Here is a 22,129-nt window from a genome sequence, read left to right as displayed (position 1 = left end):
GACGACCTTGGAGACCATGGGGGATGATGGTGCCGTTGTTCTACAAAATCTGGTAAAGGGTCGCTTTGTTCATTTTTCAGCGGACAATGTTGACATCAACGAATACACTCTGGATGGAAAAGGGACATTCCATGCCACTCAAGTGGCTGCCTGGCAACGTGGTCTACCTGAAGGGGATCTCCTTGAAGGAGTTGATCTTTACTCCAGGTCAGACACTCTCAACATTTCCAAGGCAATGACTGATATCATACCTGCACCAAAGAGAGGAATTACAGAGCCGCCAATCAGTGGTGTATTAGCAGAAGACTGTTTCACACAGTCATCTGAATAATGTCCCGCAGCACAGAAAGCACAAGCTACAGATATGGCCTTTTTCATGTCCAGGACATATCAAAAACAAAGTCTTCCTGGACATTGTATAATCAAAAGGCAAGTACAGTCAACCCAAAGAAAACTACAGTAGGGTACCTACCTATCATCCAGGCTTCTTGACATCAACGAATACACTCTGGATGGAAAAGGGACATTCCATGCCACTCAAGTGGCTGCCTGGCAACGTGTCTACCTGAAGGGGATCTCCTTGAAGGAGTTGATCTTTACTCCAGGTCAGACACTCTCAACATTTCCAAGGCAATGACTGATATCATACCTGCACCAAAGAGAGGAATTACAGAGCCGCCAATCAGTGGTGTATTAGCAGAAGACTGTTTCACACAGTCATCTGAATAATGTCCCGCAGCACAGAAAGCACAAGCTACAGATATGGCCTTTTTCATGTCCAGGACATCTCAAAAACAAAGTCTTCCTGGACATTGTATAATCAAAAGGCAAGTACAGTCAACCCAAAGAAAACTACAGTAGGGTACCTACCTATCATCCAGGCTTCTGCATCTGAACTTTATACACTGAACACAGTCATCAAGCAAGAGCTCCATGTCTCCAAATCAATGGAACAACAGCATGTCATTCTGACAGTGGATGAGGCTTTTTTTCCGAAGTTGCTAGAACTGAAGTGGTCAGTAGAAGAATACAAGGACGTGCTTATACCTTGCCTTGGAGGCCTTCACATTGCCATGAACTCCCTGGGTGTGATAGGACAACACATGGTTGATTCTGGCCTGAGGGCGCTATTGGTCAAGTGTGATCTTCTGGGAGCAAATGCTGCTCAGCATGTCATGGCAGGAAAGGGGTATGCACGTTCTATGAGGACCCACAAGCTTACCCTGCAGGCTCTTTGGCAACTACTACTCCCACAGCTTTACACATATCTGGATGAGGTTGATGTTAAACAGAGTTGAACTCGCAGATCTCTGCCAGTCCATAGATGCTGATCACATCCCACAAATGGTCAACAAACTGACCAAAGACCGATTCCAGCAGCCCATGAAAGAGTTTTCTGCACCACTTGGAGTAGATGACCCGAATGCTGCATTCTGGTGGGACTATATGACTATGGTCAGCATCCTACTCTGTTTCACAAGAGCGCAACGTGATGGATTGTTGGAACTCCACCAGTATGCTTTCAAACGTATGCTGCCCTTCTTCTTCAGGTACAATCATATCAACTACGCCAGATGGGGTACTGTGTACCTGGCTGAGATGTCTGCTCTCCCAAAGGAAATCCTCCTTGAGTTTAAGGCAGGCAACTTTGTAGTAAAACGCAGTGATCGACGCTTCAATCAGGTTTCAGCGGATCAAAGTACAGAGTGGCTAAACGCTACAGGAAAAAAGAGTGCAGGCCTAGAAGGTATCACCAGGATACCAACATCCCTCAGTAGATGGACACTGTCGTATAATCTGAGAACAGTCATAGCTTCTCAGACAACAGTGATGCTGAGACTGACAACAGATGATGAAGACTATGAGTACACACACACAGAGTGCACAAAGAGTAGAATGGAAAGAGATGATTTGGATGAAAGCTGAATATGTCAATCATTAAAAGAGCACAGTGTATTTCAAGATGGTGGTGACACACTCAAGAACATAATCAACAAGGACATGGTCACACCCCAGATTCAACAATCTCTGCTTGGTGCAGAACACCTTGGACAGGCACAAATGAAAGTGTTTGTGGACAAACGTCTGTGTGATACTCCAGATAGTGACCAGCACTTGGATCTGAAGTCACCCATTCGAAAGAACAAAGCCAAAACGTTTGCCTCTTTGTATGAAGGCGTGCAACTTTCCAAGAACAAGCAAAACCATCAAAGTGGACAGGCAGATTCTACAAAGGCTCATCACAGCTTTACAGAGCAGGTCGAAAGGTAGACCTGGAAAATATTCTCCAGCATGAACTCATGCCCATCCCGCCATCTCTGGCTGCAACTAACAGCAGTCTACATTCCACCAACAAATCTGTTTTAGCAAATATACTGACAAAACATATCCAAACCCCTGCAGATGTGCCCCTTCAGGAACCCAGCTGCTTTATTATTGATGGCCAAGCACTTGTAATGGGACTTGGGAAGCCACCTAACATCACAACATTCGGCCACTATACCAACAGGTTTGCTGACACAGTGTTGAAGATGGTGGAGAAGTACAATAGGGTTGATGTAGTCTTCGACAGGTACCATGACGAATCCATCAAAACAGGCACAAGAAAGAAACGTAAACAGCGCCACCGACCAGTATACAGCGAGATAGTGAATTACTCTGTTCCACTTCCAGCAGACTGGTCAAGCTTCATGGCACTGGAAGAGAACAAAGCAGATCTCGCTCAACTACTCTCAAACCATCTGATAGAACACAGCCCAGAATATGAGCCAGTGGTTGTAGTATCAGGTGGGTTTGCTGAAGCAACCACTGTCAAGTCATCAGATCCAGAACTTGAAATCTCCTCTCTGAGTGCTGACCATGAGGAGGCTGATACACGACTGATTTTGCACTGCATTCAGGCTCCAATGGACACAATAGTGGAGTCAGTGCATGACACAGACGAGCGTCTTCTACTTCTAGCACATCATGACAGAATTTGATGTACCCATCTCTACATGAAAGCTGGGACATCAAAGGATCCAAAGTATTTTCCAGTACATGACATTCGCAAGTTACTTTGTGATGATCAATTGGACACACGCATTGCCTTCCATGCCATCACTGGCTGTGATAGTGTGTCTCAGTTTAGCGGTCATGGAAAGAAAACAGCCTGGCAGGTGTTTGAGCAATATCACACAGATCTTACTGGCCTTGGGAATGGCCCTCTCACAGAAGATATTCTGAATTCAACAGAGAAATTAATCTGTAAGATGTATGGTGTGCCCGAGGTTGATACATGCAACAAAGCAAGAGTGAAGTTGTTTTGCAAAGGTCATATCATGCGTTCACACTATCAAGCGACTATCTGGAACCAAGCTCTTCTGCCACATCCTGATCTTCCTCCAGTGGATGAAATGGGATGGATGCACAAGGAAGGTCAATTAGTGCCACAGCTAATGTCTCTGCCACCTATGCCTAAAGCCTGCAGGGAGTTCACTTCATGTGGGTGTACCAAGAGATGCCTCAGCCAACGCTGCAGCTGCAGGTATGTGTATAGGGAATTGGCTAATGTTGATAATTGTGTACAAGAATGTACAAATATGATAGACTGGTAGAGTATTCCAATTTACCTGTTCTTGTACTGGTTGTAATCTATCCATTCTAATCTTCTATTATTCAAAAAGAGTCGCTTGGAATGTATAGACACATGTAACTGCAGAAAACTTGACAACACTTGCCAGAACATTGAAGAGGACTGCGAATAAGCTGTCACTGTAACTTCTACTGGCATATAGGTCAATAAATATCACCATGACCCATGGATCTTCCTGCTTTTCTATCTTATTTGGTCGACAACTTCATCACTAATGACCACCTTTTTCTCTATACTTGTGTGATTTTCAAGCTGATTATTGATACTTGATCTTGATCAGGACAGGATGTTAAATTCCCCATGTGTGAAAACCTATGAACATTTAATTAAAGGTTGTAAATTTTTGTAACTTTATTTGTTTGTACTTTTGACCTGAAAACAAAATACAAAGTAAATGTAGCCTGGTAATATCAACAATAATAGTAATAATAATAATAATAATAATAATAATAACTTAATTATGAATTAGTTAATAATAGTCCATAGTTAAAAACAAACATTTTTGCAATATCTAAGCAGTTAAATCTGCTAAGTTATCTTAAATCTGAATATGGCATTGAATTGCCCATGTAGGAAAACTTACAAAAGCACATTTATTTCATGTTTGTACCTTGTTTAGTCAAAAAGATACACAGAAACATAGACTTCAGCCTGGTGGTGGCGGCCATTTTGAATTTCTTAATTTTGAGGTATTTTGGGACACTTTTGAGCTTCATATACAGCAGATTTGGATTCAGCACACCTTAATACCCCTAGAAATGTTGTACAATATAAATAATCACAAAATTCCTTCGGGGTTCTGATTTTGTGAAAATTGACCCTTGTCTATCAATTACAACTACAGGCTCTAATCCTCTTTTGTGTGTGTGTGTGTGTGTGTGTGTGTGTGTGTGTGTGTGTGTGTGTGTGTGTGTTTGTGTGTGTGTGAAATGCAGTGCTGAAGTGAAATAGTTGGGCAGTTTGATAGCCGAATTATAATAGGTTGCCTAATAAAAAAAAAAAAAAATAGGTATTATCATAATTGAGTATATTAATAGGAGAATGAGCCTAATATCACCTTGACTATCAACAGAGACATCTGCTATCGTCGATATCTCTGCCTATCGTCGATACACGATTCTATCGCCCTATTGGCAGAACCCTACCGCAGGAATGGTACAAATGGAAAATATTAGTGGTTTTGAAACCGCAAAATTTTCAAATTGCGATATGCCTTGAAACCGGTAACTGGCCCATGCCTACCCATGAATATTTTAGTCTTAAAACTCTTACCTTTTCCTCATATGGGTCTGCAGGGACATGCAACACATTTCTGACCAGCAGCAAAATTCTCTCGATCAGTAAATTATCCTCCTCGGCTCTTTGCTCCCAGTCCTAAGAAAGAAAAAAAAAAACAGGAAGAATCTCAAAACATATTTCTAATAAATCATACCATCTCACATAGATTTGATCCTCACCAGCTGTAGAAGGTTGTAGAGCGTTTCACTCAGCACAGTAAAGATCTTCTCATCTGCAAATGCCTGAAAACACAAAATAACTTTGATGTTTAAAAATATATAGGGTAAACACAGTAAAAAAATATATATATATTGGTATATGTGAGGATTTCCAGTCAGGATTTGGACCGTATCATAGTACTGAGACTGCCCTCCTTAGAGTTACAAATGACCTGCTCTTATCATCTGATCGTGGTTGTATCTCTATATTAGTTCTATTGGATCTTAGTGCTGCGTTTGACACGATTGACCACAGCATTCTTTTGCATAGACTTGAACACTTTGTTGGTATTAATGGAAGTGCATTATCTCCATTTCTTTGCGGCTCAGTGAAACACACCAATTTGATGAAATGGAACGCATAGTCAATATAAAAAAACTGGATGAGGAGTAATTTCTTACTGCCAAATTCTGGAAAAAAACAGGTGTTAATTATAGGACCTAAAAACTCTGCTTGTAATAACCTAGAACACGGTCTAAGACGTGATGGCTGCTCTGTCAATTCTTCATCATCAGTTAGGAACCTAGGTGTGCTATTTGATTGCAATCTTTCCTTAGAAAGCCACGTTTCTAGCATTTGTAAAACTGCATTTTTACATCTCAAAAATATATCTAAATTACGGCCATGTCGAATGCAGAAATGTTAATCCATGCATTTATGACCTCAAGGTTAGATTACTGTAATGCTTAATTGGGTGGTTGTTCTGCATGCTTAATAAAAAAAACTACAGCTAGTCCAAAATGCAGCAGCAAGAGTTGTTACTAGAACCAGAAAGTATGACCATATTAGCCCGGTCCTTTCAACACTGCACTAACTCCCTATCAAACATCGTACAGATTTTAAAATTTTGCTATTACTTATGAAGCCCTGAATGGTTTAGCACCTCAGTATTTGAATGAGCTCTTGTTACAAAATATTGCAAGGACCTCTACAGCCCTGAAAGACAGACAGATAGACCAGGACAACTAGAGCCCCAGATACAGATCCCCTGTAAAGACCTTGTCTCAGACGACCACAGGAAACAGACGATTCTTCTGCACAATCTGACTTTGCTGCAGCCTGAAATTGAACTGCTGATTTTGCCTGGTCAGAGGAGAACTTGCCCCCCGACTGAGCCTGGTTTCTCCCAAGGTTTTTTTCTCCATTCTGTCACAGATGAGGTTCTGGTTCCTTGCCGCTGTCGCCTCTGGCTTGCTTAGTTGAGGTCAATTCTTTTACAGCGAATGAATGACAACTCTTCCCTCTCAGTGACACAAGCTGACTTAAAGGCTCATTATGCAGCTCATTATGCAGGCCTTTATTCATGATAGTTGACGCCTACTCGCATATGACTTTTACCAACAAAAAGTGTCTTAGAACATTTAAATCAATATATTCAAGTCAAGTCAAAGTTTATTTATAGAGCACCTTTTTAAAACAGCAGGTGTTCACCAAAGTGATGCACATACAATATAAAATAAACAGTAAATCTTAAAAAAAAAAATCACACCACAATAAAATATGCAATACATACAATAATGATTTATAACACACACTTAAAGAGAACTCCTAACAGGTAACTCTCATACTTTGTTATATGCTGTACTATACAAATATGTTTTTAAATGTAATTTAAAAACAGCAAGTGAAGGTGCCAGCCTAATGTACAAAGGTAAATTATTCCAGAGTTTCAGGGCCGCTACTGCAAAGGCACGGTCACCTCTGCGCTTTAATCTTGCATTGGGGGAGACTAAAAGCAGTTGCCAAGCAGACCTAAGTGCTCTGAATGGAGCATATGGCTGTAATAGATCTGAGAGGTATTTAGGAGCAGTGTTATTTAAATGAATTATAAACTAAAAGTAAAATCTTGAAATCAATTTTAAAACGAACTGGTAACTAGTGAAGGGAAGCTAATATAGGTGTAATGTGGTCTTGTTTGCGTGTCCCTGTTAATAAACTTGCAGCCGCGTTTTGTACCCTCTTCAAACGTGTTAGAGATGCCTCACAAATGACTACATAGAGACTATTACAATAGTCTAGGCGGGTTGATATAAAAGCATGGATGACCTTCTCAAAATCAGTAAAAGATACAAATGACACTGACTTTAGATAATTGCCTAAACTGATAAAAACACTATTGATGGTACCACCAGGTCGAAACAAAATGATTTCAGTTTTATCTTCATTGAACTTTAAGAAATTGGAGGCAATCTAGGCTTCTCAACATCTCAATAATCAAGACATCTCAACAAAGGGGCTATAGAGTTTGTATTGTTTCGTTTCAAAGGCAGATAGAGTTGCGAGTCATCTGCATAACAGTGAAACGAGATGCCATGTTTCGTAAATATGGACCCTAAAGATAATATATATAAAGAAAATAAAATTGGTCCAAGAATGGAACCCTGAGGGACTCCACATACAAGAGATGCAGTAGAATACACAAATTCCCCAAGACGTACAGAGAAAGTTCTTTCACCCAGATAAGATCTAAACCTTTGTTACGCGGCACCCTTTACACCAACACAATGCTCAAGACGAGAGATCAGTATATTGTGATCTATGGTGTCAAAAGCAGCAGTAAGATCTAACAGCATAGTTACCTGTGTCAGTGGCCAATAATAAATAATTATACATTTTTAACAGGGCCGTTTCTGTGCTGTGAAGTGATTTAAAACCAGATTGATAAATTTATTGCAAACCATCCAAGTCTAGAAAGGACAGTAATTGTTTAAAATAGGGCCGGGACTCGATTAAAAAAATTAATCTAATTAATTAGAGGCTTTGTAATTAATTAATCGAAATTAATCGCATTTTAATCGCATATAAATATTTGACCTGAGAACAGTGAGAAGTCATTTTTTTTCACATGGATTTATAGTATACCATTGAATAATGACTGAATACATAAGCTTAAGCAACAAAATATTGTTTATTATTGTTCACCCAAGTTTAGCAGACAAGTGCAATTTTTGCCATGAAGTGTAGCAATAGCATATTTAGAAACAATTTAGAAATAGAACATTTCAGAAATTCAGGAAGCTTATAGGTGCTGGAACCTTCTGTAAAGTGTTTTTTTAAAGTAAACACAATACTGTCAATTACATTCAGAACATTGGAAACACTGACTATTAGAAAACATCTCTCTGTTGCTTCAGAGGCCATAACATACTAAGTCCAACTCTCAATAACCTTGGCCAAAACAATAAAGAGTTCAACATAAACTGTTGCACCAACAAAATAATACATAGTTCAACATAAAGTGTAAAGTCCACGCTAGCTGCTATATGTTTTGCGTTGAGGTGATACTTGAGGTTCGATCATGTGCTGCGGTGATATCATAGACAGTAAAAGAAATGGACACAGCGACCCCATTGGAACTCAATTGAGACAAATGAAGCCCAGTTTTAGCGTTTTTAGCACTTCCGTTTCTGACGCGCAGACTCAAACGAAGCTTGACGACGTCAGCAACCTTTCTGCCAGATGTAAATCTTCTAAGTGGCTGTGCGTTCAAACTGCCATCGTTAATCTTGCAGAGACGGCGAGCTTGAGCGGGGAGTTCTTTGGCGTGAGTGAGCAGGAGTAAGTATTCTGATTAATTATTTTGTATAGTATTTTAAAATGTAACGCCAGTACGCCATATTAAGTTAATTGCTTGCGAGCTTCTCCTCCTGTCTCTACGGTAATGCGACAGAGAGCCGAGTGGTTATGACGCAATCGTTAGCCTATTTTTTACAAAAACTGTTTATACGGGGCCATAATGTAACATAGAAGGTAATGGAGCCCTTTATACATTGTCGTGTATCTTTAGAAATAAATAATGGACAAACGGAGTCTTTAAACGCCTCAGATGTAAAGTTATTCGCTGTCAAAGTGACGCCAAAATGAATGGGAGTCAATGGGAATGCTAACGCAAGTGAAGTTCTGCTAAAAGATGGCAGCCCCCACCCGACTTCAACTTCCGGTCGAGTTCCTTGCCCCTTGGGTGATATGCGAACGCTAGTTGGTGCTCCAGTATTATCGGTCCCGCCGAAACTCATCCAGTGAGAAACGTTCCGCGGTGCAAAAATAAATTATAAAAAATGCGGGAAATTTTTTTCTGTAATTAATTAATCTTAATTAACGCGTTATTTTTTGTGTAATTAATTAATCTCAATTAACGCGTTAAAGTCCCGGCCCTAGTTTAAAAACAACTTTTTCCGATATTTTGGAAAGAAACAGGAGTTTCGAAATGGGCCTAAAATTAACAAGAACCGATGAATCCAGGTCGGGTTTTTTCATCAGTGGTTCCACTATTGCATGTTTAAAATGTAGGGGTACAACTCCATGAATGAGACTACTATTTACAATCATTAGTATTTTAGGGCCAAGGGTTTCAAAAACCTTTTTTAGGAAATCTGGGGAAATAATGTCTGTGGGACAAACAGATGGATTCATTTTGTCAATATATGTCTTTTAAACAAGCAAGAGACACTGGCTCAAACTGATTAAAAACAAAGGAGCACACAGAGAAAGAAGACATATCAGCACAAGGGTGAACAATATTGGCTCTAACAGTCACAATCTTGTCATTTAAAAACTGCAAAAAGTTTTCACATGTTTCTTTGGAAAATTCCAAACTCATTTGTTGAGATGTATTTAAAACAGAATTAATAGTGTTGAACAGAACACAAGGTTTATGAGAATTATTTGCGATGACATTTGAGAAATACCTTGACTTTTCCATTTTTACAGTTTTTTTATATTTAAACAAGCTGTCTTTCAAGATCTCAGACGAAACCCGCAGCCTATCTTTTTTCCACTGGCGTTCCGCTCTCCTGCACTCATGCCTAGCAGCACGGGTAATGTCATTTAGCCACGGTTCAGATTTTGGCTTAGCACGAATAGTCCTGAAAGGGGCAACAATGTCCAGTGCATTCTGACAAGAAGCATAAAACAATGATGTTAACTCATCAGTATTATAATGCTGAGTGGACACTGAGAATGCCATATTTGTGCTTTTAAAAACATCAGTAAACCGTTCTGCAGTTAAAGAGTTAAATGAGCGACAGCGACGAGCAGGAGCACATGGTTTAGGACAACAGAAACAAGAAATCTCGAATAACACAGGCATGTGGTCAGAAAAAGTAGCACTGCCCAGCATTTTTCATGGGCCAGCCGCCCGCTCTATGCGTTTTTCCCGCTCGCACTGTTACCATAGGTGATCAAGCGAGTCAGGTAGAACTCTGTGCTCCTCGTGGCACCGCTCTGGAGGAACAAGGTTTGGTTTCCAGAGCTGATGCAGCTAGTGAGCACAACCCCACGTCCGATTCCGGTCTCAACCCAGGGGCGACTTATGGGCAATGCACGTCTGGGCCATCAATGGGTACCCACGGACCTCTCAGAGGCAGTGTTGAAAACTATTACACAGGCGAGAGCACTTTCTACTAGAAGACTTTACCCTTCAAAGTGGTCAGTGTTTTCCGGCTGGTGCATGGACTGTAGCATTGTGGAAATTCTCTCCTTCCTAAAGGAGCTGTTTGGAGAAGGGCAGGTCCCCATATCAACATTTGTCTATGCTTGCCCAGCCACTGGGAAGGAACGATCTCATCATTAATTTCTTGAGAGATGCTAGGAGATTAATCCCTCTCCCTGGCCCCTCTGGCTCCGTTCTGGGACCTCTCCACAGTCCTGGACGCTATGAAGGGCGGCCCCTTCGAACCGCTGCAGTCCGTGGATTTGCGGTATCTTTAATTTAAGACCGCTCTCCTTGTGGCTCTCACCTCAGTCAAGTGAGCGGGTGACCTGCACATGCTCTCTGTGAGTGCTACGTGTATGGAGTTCTGACTTAACGACTCTAAAGTCATTCTCAAACCGAGACACGGTTATGTCCCCAAAGTGCCTTCCATTCCGTTCAGCGCACAAATCATTTCACTGTCAGCTTTTCCAAGATCTGATAGTGAGGGCGATGTGAACCTCCTCTGCCCGCTCAGGGTGCTGAGTATATATGTCGGACGGTCTTCTGCTTTCAGACAGTCAGAGAAGCTCTTTTGGTGGCCGCACTAAGAGGCTAACCACCTCGAAACAGAACCTATCCGGGTGGATAGTTGACATTATCCCTCTGGCTTGTAAGTCTTAGGTTCTTTGCTGCCCACTGGGAATTAGAGCTCATTCCACAAGAAGCATGGCATCCTCATGGGCATGGCCCAGTGGAGTTTCACTCCAAGACATTTGTATGATGGCAGGCTGGGCCTCCCCATCTACATACATAAGGTTCTATAACCTGGAAGGTTCCTGCCTTGAAGGTTAGACGTTGTCAGTCTAGGTGTAATATCCACCGATATGCCCAACTCAGCATCGTGCAGTGTTTTATGAGCGTTCTGCTAGCACGGGTCTAAGACTAACAGATCAGGCTGACATAGGTCCGCCCTGAATGTAATTCTACTATCATATCTGTGCATCTGGCTCAGATGTCCAACTGATGTTAGCCTTGCTTTTATGCAGTTCAGGCAGACTCATGTCGTTCCTGACTGTTATACTGTGATAAGCACCCATGTCCTTTGTCATATTATATTCTCAGACCCAAGTTCATTGGTCCAGATTTACCCACTATTATGCATAACCCGGGCACATGCCCTTGGGAATATATGTGTGGACATTAAGCACGCATGGCATTTTACATTGGGTTCCCATAATGTAAGCTAGCTTACGCAACAAAAAAAGAATTGAGAATTCTAGTGTTAGAGCCTCATTTTAAATAAAAATAAAACTAATAAATGCATATGTTAGAAGGTCATTATAATAAATTTAAAGAAAACGTAGAAAGAATAAAGAATGCTAGTGTTAAAGGTAGGAATGTAACGATATGACATTTTTTAGCCGATACCGATAATTCTTTAAATATGAAAGCTGATAACCAATATGTTGGCCGATAGATGTAAATCCACATTTTTACATAATTTTTCAGAGCCTGATTACCAAAAAAGTCTCACCATTAAAAGGCATTAAATGCTTCAACATAAATCAAACATAAAGCAGCCTTACAAATAAATAAAATACTGCTTAAATAATGGAAAAAAGTTACCGGACAACATTGTGTAAAAAAAAATATAGCGATAGTCAAAATCATTAAATATTGTCATTATTATGAGTATTTGGCATTTCCAATTATTATAGACCTGTTACTTTCTGGTATTTTCTTATTATTCCGCGATGCTCTCGTTCTGATCAGTGAAGTCTGTTGTGCTCTCAGTGCTGTGCTATACGGGAGCGCGCGCTCTTCCGGCAGACGTGCCCTCAGGACCCTTATAAGGAAATTCCGCTCCATCTAACGTCACACAGAGCCATACTCGTTAAAAACCTTCCCGAAACTTGTGACAAACTCACCGCATGCGGTAAGTAGTATTTTTGGAACAGAAATACTCCTTCAAACATACAACTTAATTTTTGAAACTTTGTCCATGTTTAGCATGGGAATCCAACTCTTTAACAGTGTAAAAAACTCAGTATGCATGAAATAGCATTTCCAATTATTATAGACCTGTTACTTTCTGGTATTTTCTTATTATTAGCTTAATTTTATTATTGAATTAATAATACAATTAATTTGCTTTGCAACAATTCCATAGTGCATCACTGCATAAATGACACACTGTGACTTTCAGCCTGTGAGAAAAAAAAAAAAAAAAAAGCCTATTAGCTTAGACTACTCTTTTCTCTACAATTTTCTCAATGCCACCGTCAGTTGGTATTTACTGGCTCGACTTCATGATTTAAAACAGAAGTACGCGATTTCCAATATTGCAATGCATTGCAACTCGAATAGTCAGATATGTCGTGAACATGCTCTTGGCTCTTCCTGTAAAAAGGTGCTGAAACACGGGAAATAAAACCAAATAATTCACAACTTTTTTTTACGGTAATATTCTCTTTATAATATTGTTTTTATGACATTCCCAATTTAGTTATTAATGTTTATTAAACATAAATACAATATTACAACTTATATACTAGGGCTGCACGATAATGGTTAAAATGATAATCACGATTATTTTGATTAAAATCCTAATCACGATTATTAAAGGGGGGGTGAAATGCTCGTTTTCACTCAATATCCTGTTAATCTTGAGTACCTATAGAGTAGTACTGCATCCTTCATAACTCCAAAAAGTCTTTAGTTTTATTATATTCATAAGAGAAAGATAGTCTGTACCAATTTTTCCCGGAAAAACATGACCGACTGGAGGCGTGACGTGTGGGCGGAGCTAAAGAATCACGAGCAACAGTAGGCTTTTGCGTTGAGCGCGTCTGGAAGCTGTGACACCGTTAGGACAAAACCAACCAAAACAAACCATGGCTAACAGTCAGATTCAGCGTATATTTATGATCCAGAATCAGATCCAGAGGCTGAAATTGAACAAGAGCAGCATCAGCAATCAGTCTCTATGTGGTATGTACTGAAACTGTATATATTTGCTTAGCGGTTTTGGAAAATGACTAAGTTCCACTTTGTCGTCTTTTTTTTTTTTTTAAGCTGTACATGTGGAAAGTGCAGTTTGATGACAACATCGCATGTTGTTTACTTGATGTGCTTACACGCTAATAGCTAAGTTAACAACACAGAGATATTTGAAGCAGTTTTACTCACCGCATGCGGTTCCAACACACGATCGTGACCCTTTTTCGTTGGGACTGCATTATCCTTAAGAAATAAACGATGTGCAAATCCGGCGTCAAACTGGACCTTGTTTGTAAAACAAGCATCTTCGAAATGCAGGGAACAAACAAAAACACTCGCACTGCTCCGTTGATGCTCTGTAAAAATAAACTCCATCCACTGGTCCCTTAATGCTGTTTTTCTTTTGGTAATCTTTGCAGGGTTGTCTTGCCCTGGCAACCAAAAACACACTCCTTTTGTGACATTCCGCGACGCTCTCATTCTGATCAGTGAAGTCTGTTGTGCTCTCAGTGCTGTGCTATACGGGAGCGCGCGCTCTTCCGGCAGACGTGCCCTCAGGACCCTTATAAGGAAATTCCGCTCCATCTAACGTCACACAGAGCCATACTCGTAAAAAACTTTCCGAAACTTGTGACAAACTCACCGCATGCGGTAAGTAGTATTTTTGGAACAGAAATACTCCTTCAAACATACAACTTAATTTTTGAAACTTTGTCCATGTTTAGCATGGGAATCCAACTCTTTAACAGTGTAAGAAACTCAGTATGCATGAAATAGCATTCCACTCCCCCCTTTAATAACGATTATTCTATACTGCTAAACAAATAGCTTGCGAAAAAGCACACACTGGCTATATGACACTTTAATGTAAGCAGAATATCACTGTGGAGATTTCGCTAAACTCGCATGTTTTCATCATCAGTGCTTGTTCCGCCATCAGTGAGCGCACACAGGGTTACCAGATTGCACAAATTAAATAAAACATAGGGCAGAAAGTGTATCTTTAAAGGAGAAAAGCTCCGTTGAGGCTTAAAGCTCTTAACATCTGGCAACCACAAGCATGAACGCTATTGAAGACTTGGCAAATTAAAAACAACGTTTCAGGATAAATAACGAGACGGCCAATATAGTGACGATTATTTTTAATTAATCGAGAAAGGTGGATATCGTTATAAAGTTTAAAATAAGATTAATCGTGCAGCCCTATTATATACATACAAAAATAAATGCACACGTGAACTCAAACTAAGTTAAGTGCTAATCTGAATGTTTAACTTCTGTTGTAGATGCGCTCTTGGCTCTTCCCGCAACAACGCGCTGAAACACGGAAACCAAACCGAAATAATTCATAACGTTTTATTATAATAGTGTTCTCATTTTAATGTTATATATATGACAATCTCAATCAGTTAATGTTGTAAGCTTCTGTTTGAGCTGCGTGCGCGGAGCTAAAGATGATCAGCAGTAAACTGATGAGCTATTAATCCTCTATAGGCACAACAATCTGATTTATATGCATAATATAAACTATTACAATGTACAATTACACAAAAGACTGTAAATACACAAGTGAACTTAACTGCTAGTTGTGTGGATCCGTTGATCTCAGCCAAATTCTCTTGGTTCCAAAACGATAACAGAAAAATTTACATTTATCGGCTGATATCGATATGGTGGACGATATATCATGCATCCCTAGTTAAAGGCTATTTTCCTTTTAAATAAAACAAGTTGTTAGAATATAAATAGAATAAAGAGTTCTAGATTAGATGGTCAAATGAAGATGAAATATGTATTTTCAGCCGTTTCTTGAAAATGATTAAGCATGATTGAGCTGGACAGGTCATTCCACCAGGAGGGAACAGTAAATGAAAAAGTCTTATCACAGGTTGAATGCAAAATTTTTCATTCTTATTTTCCGCTTAACAGATCCTGAGCTCACTGACAAGTATCTTATCTTGCAACATGTGCTCCCTTTACTATGGAAGCCCGTTTTCACCAGTAAATAAAAATAAAACGATTGCAAGGTAACTGCAAATTTTTATCTCAAAAAGTAAAAATTGTGAGTTTTTATCTCACAACTATGACTTTATAACTCACAATTCTGATAAGCTAGAATTGCGCGATAAAGTCAGAATTGTGAGATAAAAAGTCGCAATTACTTAGATTTATTTTTTATTCTGTGGCGGAAACAGGTTTCTTTTGGAAAGACAAATGAAGTACTTTTGCTTTATCGATGAAACACAGCATCACACACAGCAGGCTAGAGTGAAGGGTGGCAGGCTTGAGAACAGCACGGCTGGCAGATTCAATGAAGGAGCTTGTGGTAACCACATGTGTTGACTCCAGGCTGGATGCTTTGTCCACGGTGAAAGCCAATCCTGGAATCCACAGCGCAAAGTTGATGTACTTTCCCAGTGACTGCAGGCTGCTCCTTTTGTCGAATGTGCCGGCTGCCCCATTCTCTAGTCTGCTGCCACACACTCAAGCCCGCTGTGTGTGACGCTGTTTTGAAACTACTTAATTTGGCCTTCAAAAAGAGTAGACGACTAGAAATCAGTGATAAAGTTGTATTTACAACACTGTTCCAGAACAGTTCAACCCAAATATTCAGATGTGTGTAATGCATTTTATGGAGGACTGTTTCCTGATCCTGCACTGTAAAAAATGAATCATGGGTCTTGTAATTTTCATCAAAAAAATTAAGGTGGTAATTAAAAATAATGTGTGGATTTCATTAAAGAAATTGTGATTCAGTGTTGTATAGAAAATAATGAGGACTTTTTACTAATAAAACCAAGAGATGCGTTTTCCTCAGTTTGTTTTAGGAGACTTAAGCAGTTTTGGTGCTTGAATTGGGGAACTGATTAAACTAAAATAATTAAGGAAAGAAGGCTGCCTATTTAATTTAAGTGAATTAGCTCAATTTTGCAGTTTTATTTTATAGGTGATTGTTAGTTCCCAGCATGCTTTGCATATGGCTGGATATGGAGAGTAAATTTTGAAATTAAATGTTTTTGAGTGAAGGGAGGCATCTATTAATGTTTAATGTTCAGTTACATTTGACATTTGTAAGAGTTTCTCTTACATTGAAGTTTCCATTGCACAGTGCAATCATTACCACTGTGCAGAAGAGTAGAGCTTGTAGTTATGGATACTACTCTTCTAAGGCATTAAACATTGTTTAATGAGCAGTAGCCTTGCTAGTGCTAGTGCAGTACTTTCCAGTATTTCTCAAGTATTTTCCTATTTGAGCTGATTGGCTGTATACAGTCTTGTAAATGTATAAAATAACAAAATACAAACAGATCTCATTTAAAATCACAGACTTTTGAGAATAAACTTAAAATAAATGAGCACATTTCCCTAATTATATTAAATTTATTGTGCCATAGACTAAATAATTTAGGAATTTTTACTTAATTTGTGTAAATTTCACAAAAAAAAAAACAACCTTAAGATCTACTTAAATATAATACGTGTAATATTGTTACCATAATTTTTTTAAGCAGATAGCATGTAATATTTTTTACAGTGTGGAAGAGTAGACTACAATGCCGGCTGTTCTGATTCACAGTCCCTAAGTATCTTGTTTATATTTAAAGAATTTGCAACTGATGATTCAAATGCGAATTCTGAGCAATGTATAGAGCTTGTTTGCCATTTCTCCAATCACAAATGGAGACGTGGTTATATGTTTACGCGGCGCCATGCAACACTATAATCTGTAATTAAGTCCCCACCGGATGTAACAAATGGCTCGTTTGTAATGGGTTTTATTGTTTTTCTCTTGTGGTGCAGATGTCTGATCGGGACACGTCATCACAGTATGGCAAGGGGCATAACATTTCCATCAAACACTTGAGGTATCCAGCCAATGACAACGCACTGGATAGCTGACCAATCAGAGCACACCTCGCATTTCAGACCTATGAGCTTTTTAAAAAGATGCACCGTTTCAGAGAGGCAAGACATAGAGGAGAAACAATAATTTACAGTATGTGGAAAATAATGTTTTTTGTGTGTTTTTTTATGTCTTTTTTACCTTAAACCGCATAAATATTTCATTACACCAAATTCAACAAAAAAGGTTATTTTTAGCAACATCTTAGCATTGAGCATATCCTCAGGCTTTCATGTGTTAAGGCCTGTTCATACAAAGGATAACTATAACAAAGATATTGTTTTAAAAAATTATTATAGTAATTTAAGATAAGAATAGCAGATAAACTGAAAAGAATAGCAGTAAGTAGTCCATACCACAACTATAATAATAATGGCCCAGAGGAACAATATTGCTGGAATCAATTTCAAAATGATTTTTTGCTTGCTTATAATAACCAAAACATTTTGGTGCCTTGGTGTAGACAAGTGGCTTTTAAAGTATGGGGTGCACCCACAAAAGATGCTATTGTGAACTTGCAACTCACCTTCAACAGTAGGACTGAAACTAATAGTCGACATGGTGCACAATAAAAAAAATATATATATTTTTTTTCAAAGGTCCTGGATCCTCCCTCAGAGTGGCACAGTTGAATGAGAGGCTCATTATGCAGCTCATTATGCAGGCCTTTGTCTTCTCAGGTGTAAATCACAATGATATTCATGATAGTTGACGCCTACTCGCATATGACTTTTACCAACAAAAAGTGTCTTAGAAAATTTAAATCAATATATTGTTTTCTGTGAATGAGTAAACAAGATGATTTTCACATAATTTAGAAAGAAAAATTCTAGGCTACAAGCTCCAGTTCTCAACTTTTCCGGCAACCAATTTTATGTATGTGTTTATTGCCTTATTCAAGTGACTTAACATTTTTAGTTTTTCACTAACCATGCATAACATTTTTTTTCTCAAAAATACAATCATGTACATGCATGCATTTCACATATTATTATAGCCCAGTTTGTGCTGATTACAGTGATATTAGACTTTACCCATTTAGATATTTATAAGAAACTGAAAAAAGCACAAATATCAAGGCATGACAAAACTTCTCCAGGCCCCAAAAATACCCTTAGACTCCAGAGGGTTAAATGGGGAAATTACCATAAAAGTTTGAGAACCATTGGTGTAGAAGCTAATATAGTTATTGTCCTTTGTGTGAATGGGATTCTATACCTCTTTATAGGCCTGAAGGTATGACATCACTTGGAGGAAGTGATGTCGGAATGCTGGATCATCAGGAACTTTTCCAAAGCAGAGCAGTGCTGGCTGGGTCAGGTTAACCATTAGCCTGAGAAGCATTTGAAACAGTTATGTGTTATAACATGATCATTACATAACTTGATAGTTGTAATAATTTGTTATTAGAATAGCAGCTATTTTACAGATTTTATACAGAAATATTTTATCAAAAAACAATGAGCTTAAACACCTGATACAGGCATCAAAGAGCAGTTTGTCCTGCGTGTGCTGGGTGATGATGGGTAATAGGTCATTCTGAAGTATCTGTCCAGCTCCCAGCTGCTGTCTGATGTCTCTTGTGTCATCCTCATGTCTCAAGTATCGAATCAGGTCCTTCACACTCTCTATAATAAATAAATCACAAACATGATGAGTGTGTCATAGGATACAATTATCATATTCAAAATACATAATTTAGAAGACAAAATGCATAAAATATTTTCCTGATATTCCTGCTGTAAAGCAGGTTTGACTTAAACGTTTAAGCATTACCAAGGCAGTCCGGTTCTTTGTGGTAAACATCTCCTTCCAGATAACCCAGTGCACTGCATGTTGCCAATAACTCACAGTTCATCATGAACAAGTCCATACAGCGGTCCAATCTGAGAGAAAATGTGGTCCAAATCTAAAAATAAATGATAAAGATACAAAAAAGACTTTTGTTAATGTCATGACAGGACAGATACAGCTCAGCTCAAGTTTGATTTGAATTTATTTCTGATTTGACAGTTGTAACAATTCTAGAAAATCAGAATTTCAATTTACTAGTAATGTTTTTTTTTTTTTTTTTTTTATAAGGGCAATAACCCTATTGAGACCAGCCATTATCTTTTTTTCTACTCAGAATAAAAAGTAAATGGCAAAATGTGTTTTTTTTGTTTTGTTTTTTTTATCCCACAGGGGGCAGTTACAACAGGGGCAATCACAAATCAAAACATAAAATCTTGCTGGTCTTTAATGGTTATGGCTGCTTTGCACTAAAAAACTAAAATTTACATTTTGCAAAGGTCTTTAAAAGAGACAATTTATGTAAAATGTAGTTATAAGTACAGATCAATATTAAGAGTTAATATAATGCAACCTGATGTAATAATTAAATTATTTAACTACTATTCTGTATTTAAAAAAGACAAATGCCTTCCATTGACCTGCAACTGATAACCATACTAAATCTGTAAAATATGTAATTGTGATATCACACACCATGACTGGAGGAGAAAAATCCTTCCATTTAATGACATGCAAAAACTACTCCGCAAAGAGCACAATATTTGTACATTGCCTGTAAATTAAATTTACTTCAGTCATACTATGTCATCCCATGAGTCAAGTAACACATGCAGTACAAATTACTACTTATGTAACTGTACAAATCCCTGTGTGTAGACTATAGACTGTATAAAAACGGTGTAGACCCATTTTTAGAGAGAGGTTTTCACACACTATAGCAGTGGTTCATAACTACGATCATCACTACATAGTGGCAACAAGAAGTACTGCAGACTCTTAAATCACATTCAAAACTGTCTAAATGTCACTGAATTGGATAACTAAATTAAATTAAGTGGCATCAAACAAACAGTAAGTCATTTAGTAACATTCATGACAATTTAACTGTGACTTAAATGTCTTAATAAATTAGGGGACCACTGTATCGCTTCATCCGATTTGAGTATGCATGTTTGCAGCTGCTGCCACAATAAACACTTCCTGAAACACACAAAAAACCGGCCTTGGAAGCTATATTGGTATAAGATCTTTAATGTTAAGTTAGTGATAGATGTTTATCTAAATGCACACAAAATTTTACATCAGATTTTAAATTACACTCTCCTGTAGTTAAGCAATATTTGCGCAACATGTAATAATAATAAACAATGAATGCATAAAAGTACGCTACAGCATAACTTATCACTGTTTTATGTTAAAATATCTAACGTTACGTTAGTTATCAAGGACACTCATACATACCAGACCATGTGTCAGATCTTCCTACGATCACCAATCTATAAATCTGTAACACTAAAAAGAGTGTTTTTAATATATCCGCACGTAGTCAATCGTTTATCAGTAGTCATAAATAATCTGAAATCAACTGAATCTTCCAAAAGTTGTCATGATTAAGTGCGACAAAGCATCTAAGCGAACATCGTAGAAAGGCGCGCTCCTCAAAACGGAAATGACGCCAGACCATGGCACCATACGTACTTAAAGGAGCCTCGGCTTTATCCATAGGTTTCATGTTTCATGGCTGCAATCCTGTCGGTTTTTTTTTTTATGCACTTCACTTGCACAGTTTTTTTATTCAAAAATTATACAAATATTTATACAATACAACTCGCAACAAGTAAAAAAACAAATAAACATTCATAACAATATTTAAAGTGAAACAATTCATGCCATGGGTAAAAAATTACAACAATTTTAAGTAACAAAAAGCTTCATAGCTTCATTGTTTTTTTTGTTCTTACTTAAGTTGTCTTGAAAAGTCAACTTTCTATTTAAAGAGCAGGTCATGTGGGTTTGATAATATATATGTTTTGCAGTTTATGTAGCTATCATTAAATTAAAACATTCTGCAACATTTTAATTAAAAAAACTGCATGATAAATAAAGATTCATTCTGCGTCTCATTTTGGAGAAATACATAATAAAGGCCTTTATTATGTATATCTATGGCTGCACCAGTCCAGTTGTTGGCGGTAAATGTACCAAAAGTTGGTTTGCCATCCGCCATAAAAAGTCAGAAGAAGAAGAAGGTGGCTTTTGAAAGCTGCAGATTGGAGAAATATAATCAAACTTCCAAACGTAACGATAGGAGAATTAGACAAAAAATGTGACAACAGATATTTAAATAAAACTTTCAAAGGATATATAGTTATATCATGATTAAGATAGGAAGATAAAACTTAAAATATTAGATAATCAAACATTGAAACATTGAACATTGAAAATGACCATTTGCACCCAAAGTAAAAGAAATGCAATTTAAAATTCTTAACAACTAATATCCATCTGCGGAGACACTGAGGGGCAGATTTGGTTTTGAAGTAGACCCTTGTGACTTTTGTCATGAAAACCCAGAATGAACAGAGCATTTATTCTTCCTTTGCTTAGTTAGTAGGATAACCAGATGTTCATAGCTGGTTAAATAATAAAATTTGTGAACTTGAACAATTTACAATAGAATATATTCTTATTTATAATTCTAAACTGACGAGGGATCTTTCACTTTTGATTAACCTTATCATCATTGTGGGTAAATACCACATTCACAAATATAAATGGAAAAAACAATTGACAAATGTAAACTGTTTTTAAAAATGAATTCCATATGTTATCATCCTCCTTGGACCTTGTAATATATTCTAAACAAACTGTAGAAGTTTCTTATTAT

The 22,129-nt window shown here is 38.1% G+C and overlaps 1 protein-coding gene across 1 annotated transcript; it reads right to left on the bottom strand.

Moving 5' to 3' along the window:
- Window positions 1-4,816: 4,816 nt before the first annotated feature.
- Window positions 4,817-20,921, bottom strand: LOC128021651 (protein timeless homolog). The gene is made up of 6 exons (XM_052608961.1): window positions 20,704-20,921; window positions 19,225-19,357; window positions 18,923-19,076; window positions 18,667-18,781; window positions 5,092-5,154; window positions 4,817-5,008 (listed from the first exon to the last, which is right to left on the bottom strand). Exons 2-6 carry the CDS (start codon window positions 19,319-19,321, stop codon window positions 4,832-4,834), a joined length of 606 nt encoding a protein of 201 aa, XP_052464921.1. The 5' UTR covers window positions 19,322-19,357; window positions 20,704-20,921; the 3' UTR covers window positions 4,817-4,831.
- Between the last annotated feature and the right edge of the window lie 1,208 nt (window positions 20,922-22,129).

This window comes from Carassius gibelio, chromosome A2 (assembly GCF_023724105.1).
Source record: "Carassius gibelio isolate Cgi1373 ecotype wild population from Czech Republic chromosome A2, carGib1.2-hapl.c, whole genome shotgun sequence".
Taxonomy (NCBI): Eukaryota; Metazoa; Chordata; class Actinopteri; order Cypriniformes; family Cyprinidae; genus Carassius; species Carassius gibelio.
This window is presented reverse-complemented; position numbering and strand designations above follow the sequence as displayed.

What these genes read in the sequence shown, in the direction of transcription:
- LOC128021651 (XM_052608961.1), bottom strand. Translation starts at nt 19,321, where the DNA reads ATGGACTTGTTCATGATGAACTGTGAGTTATTGGCAACATGCAGTGCA. An exon ending in CTCTTTGATGCCTGTATCAG is followed by an intron (nt 18,782 to 18,922) that starts GTGTTTAAGCTC and finishes AATGCTTCTCAG; the next exon opens with GCTAATGGTTAACCTGACCC. An exon ending in ACCTTCAGGCCTATAAAGAG is followed by an intron (nt 5,155 to 18,666) that starts GTATAGAATCCC and finishes TTGTGTTTTCAG; the next exon opens with GCATTTGCAGATGAGAAGAT.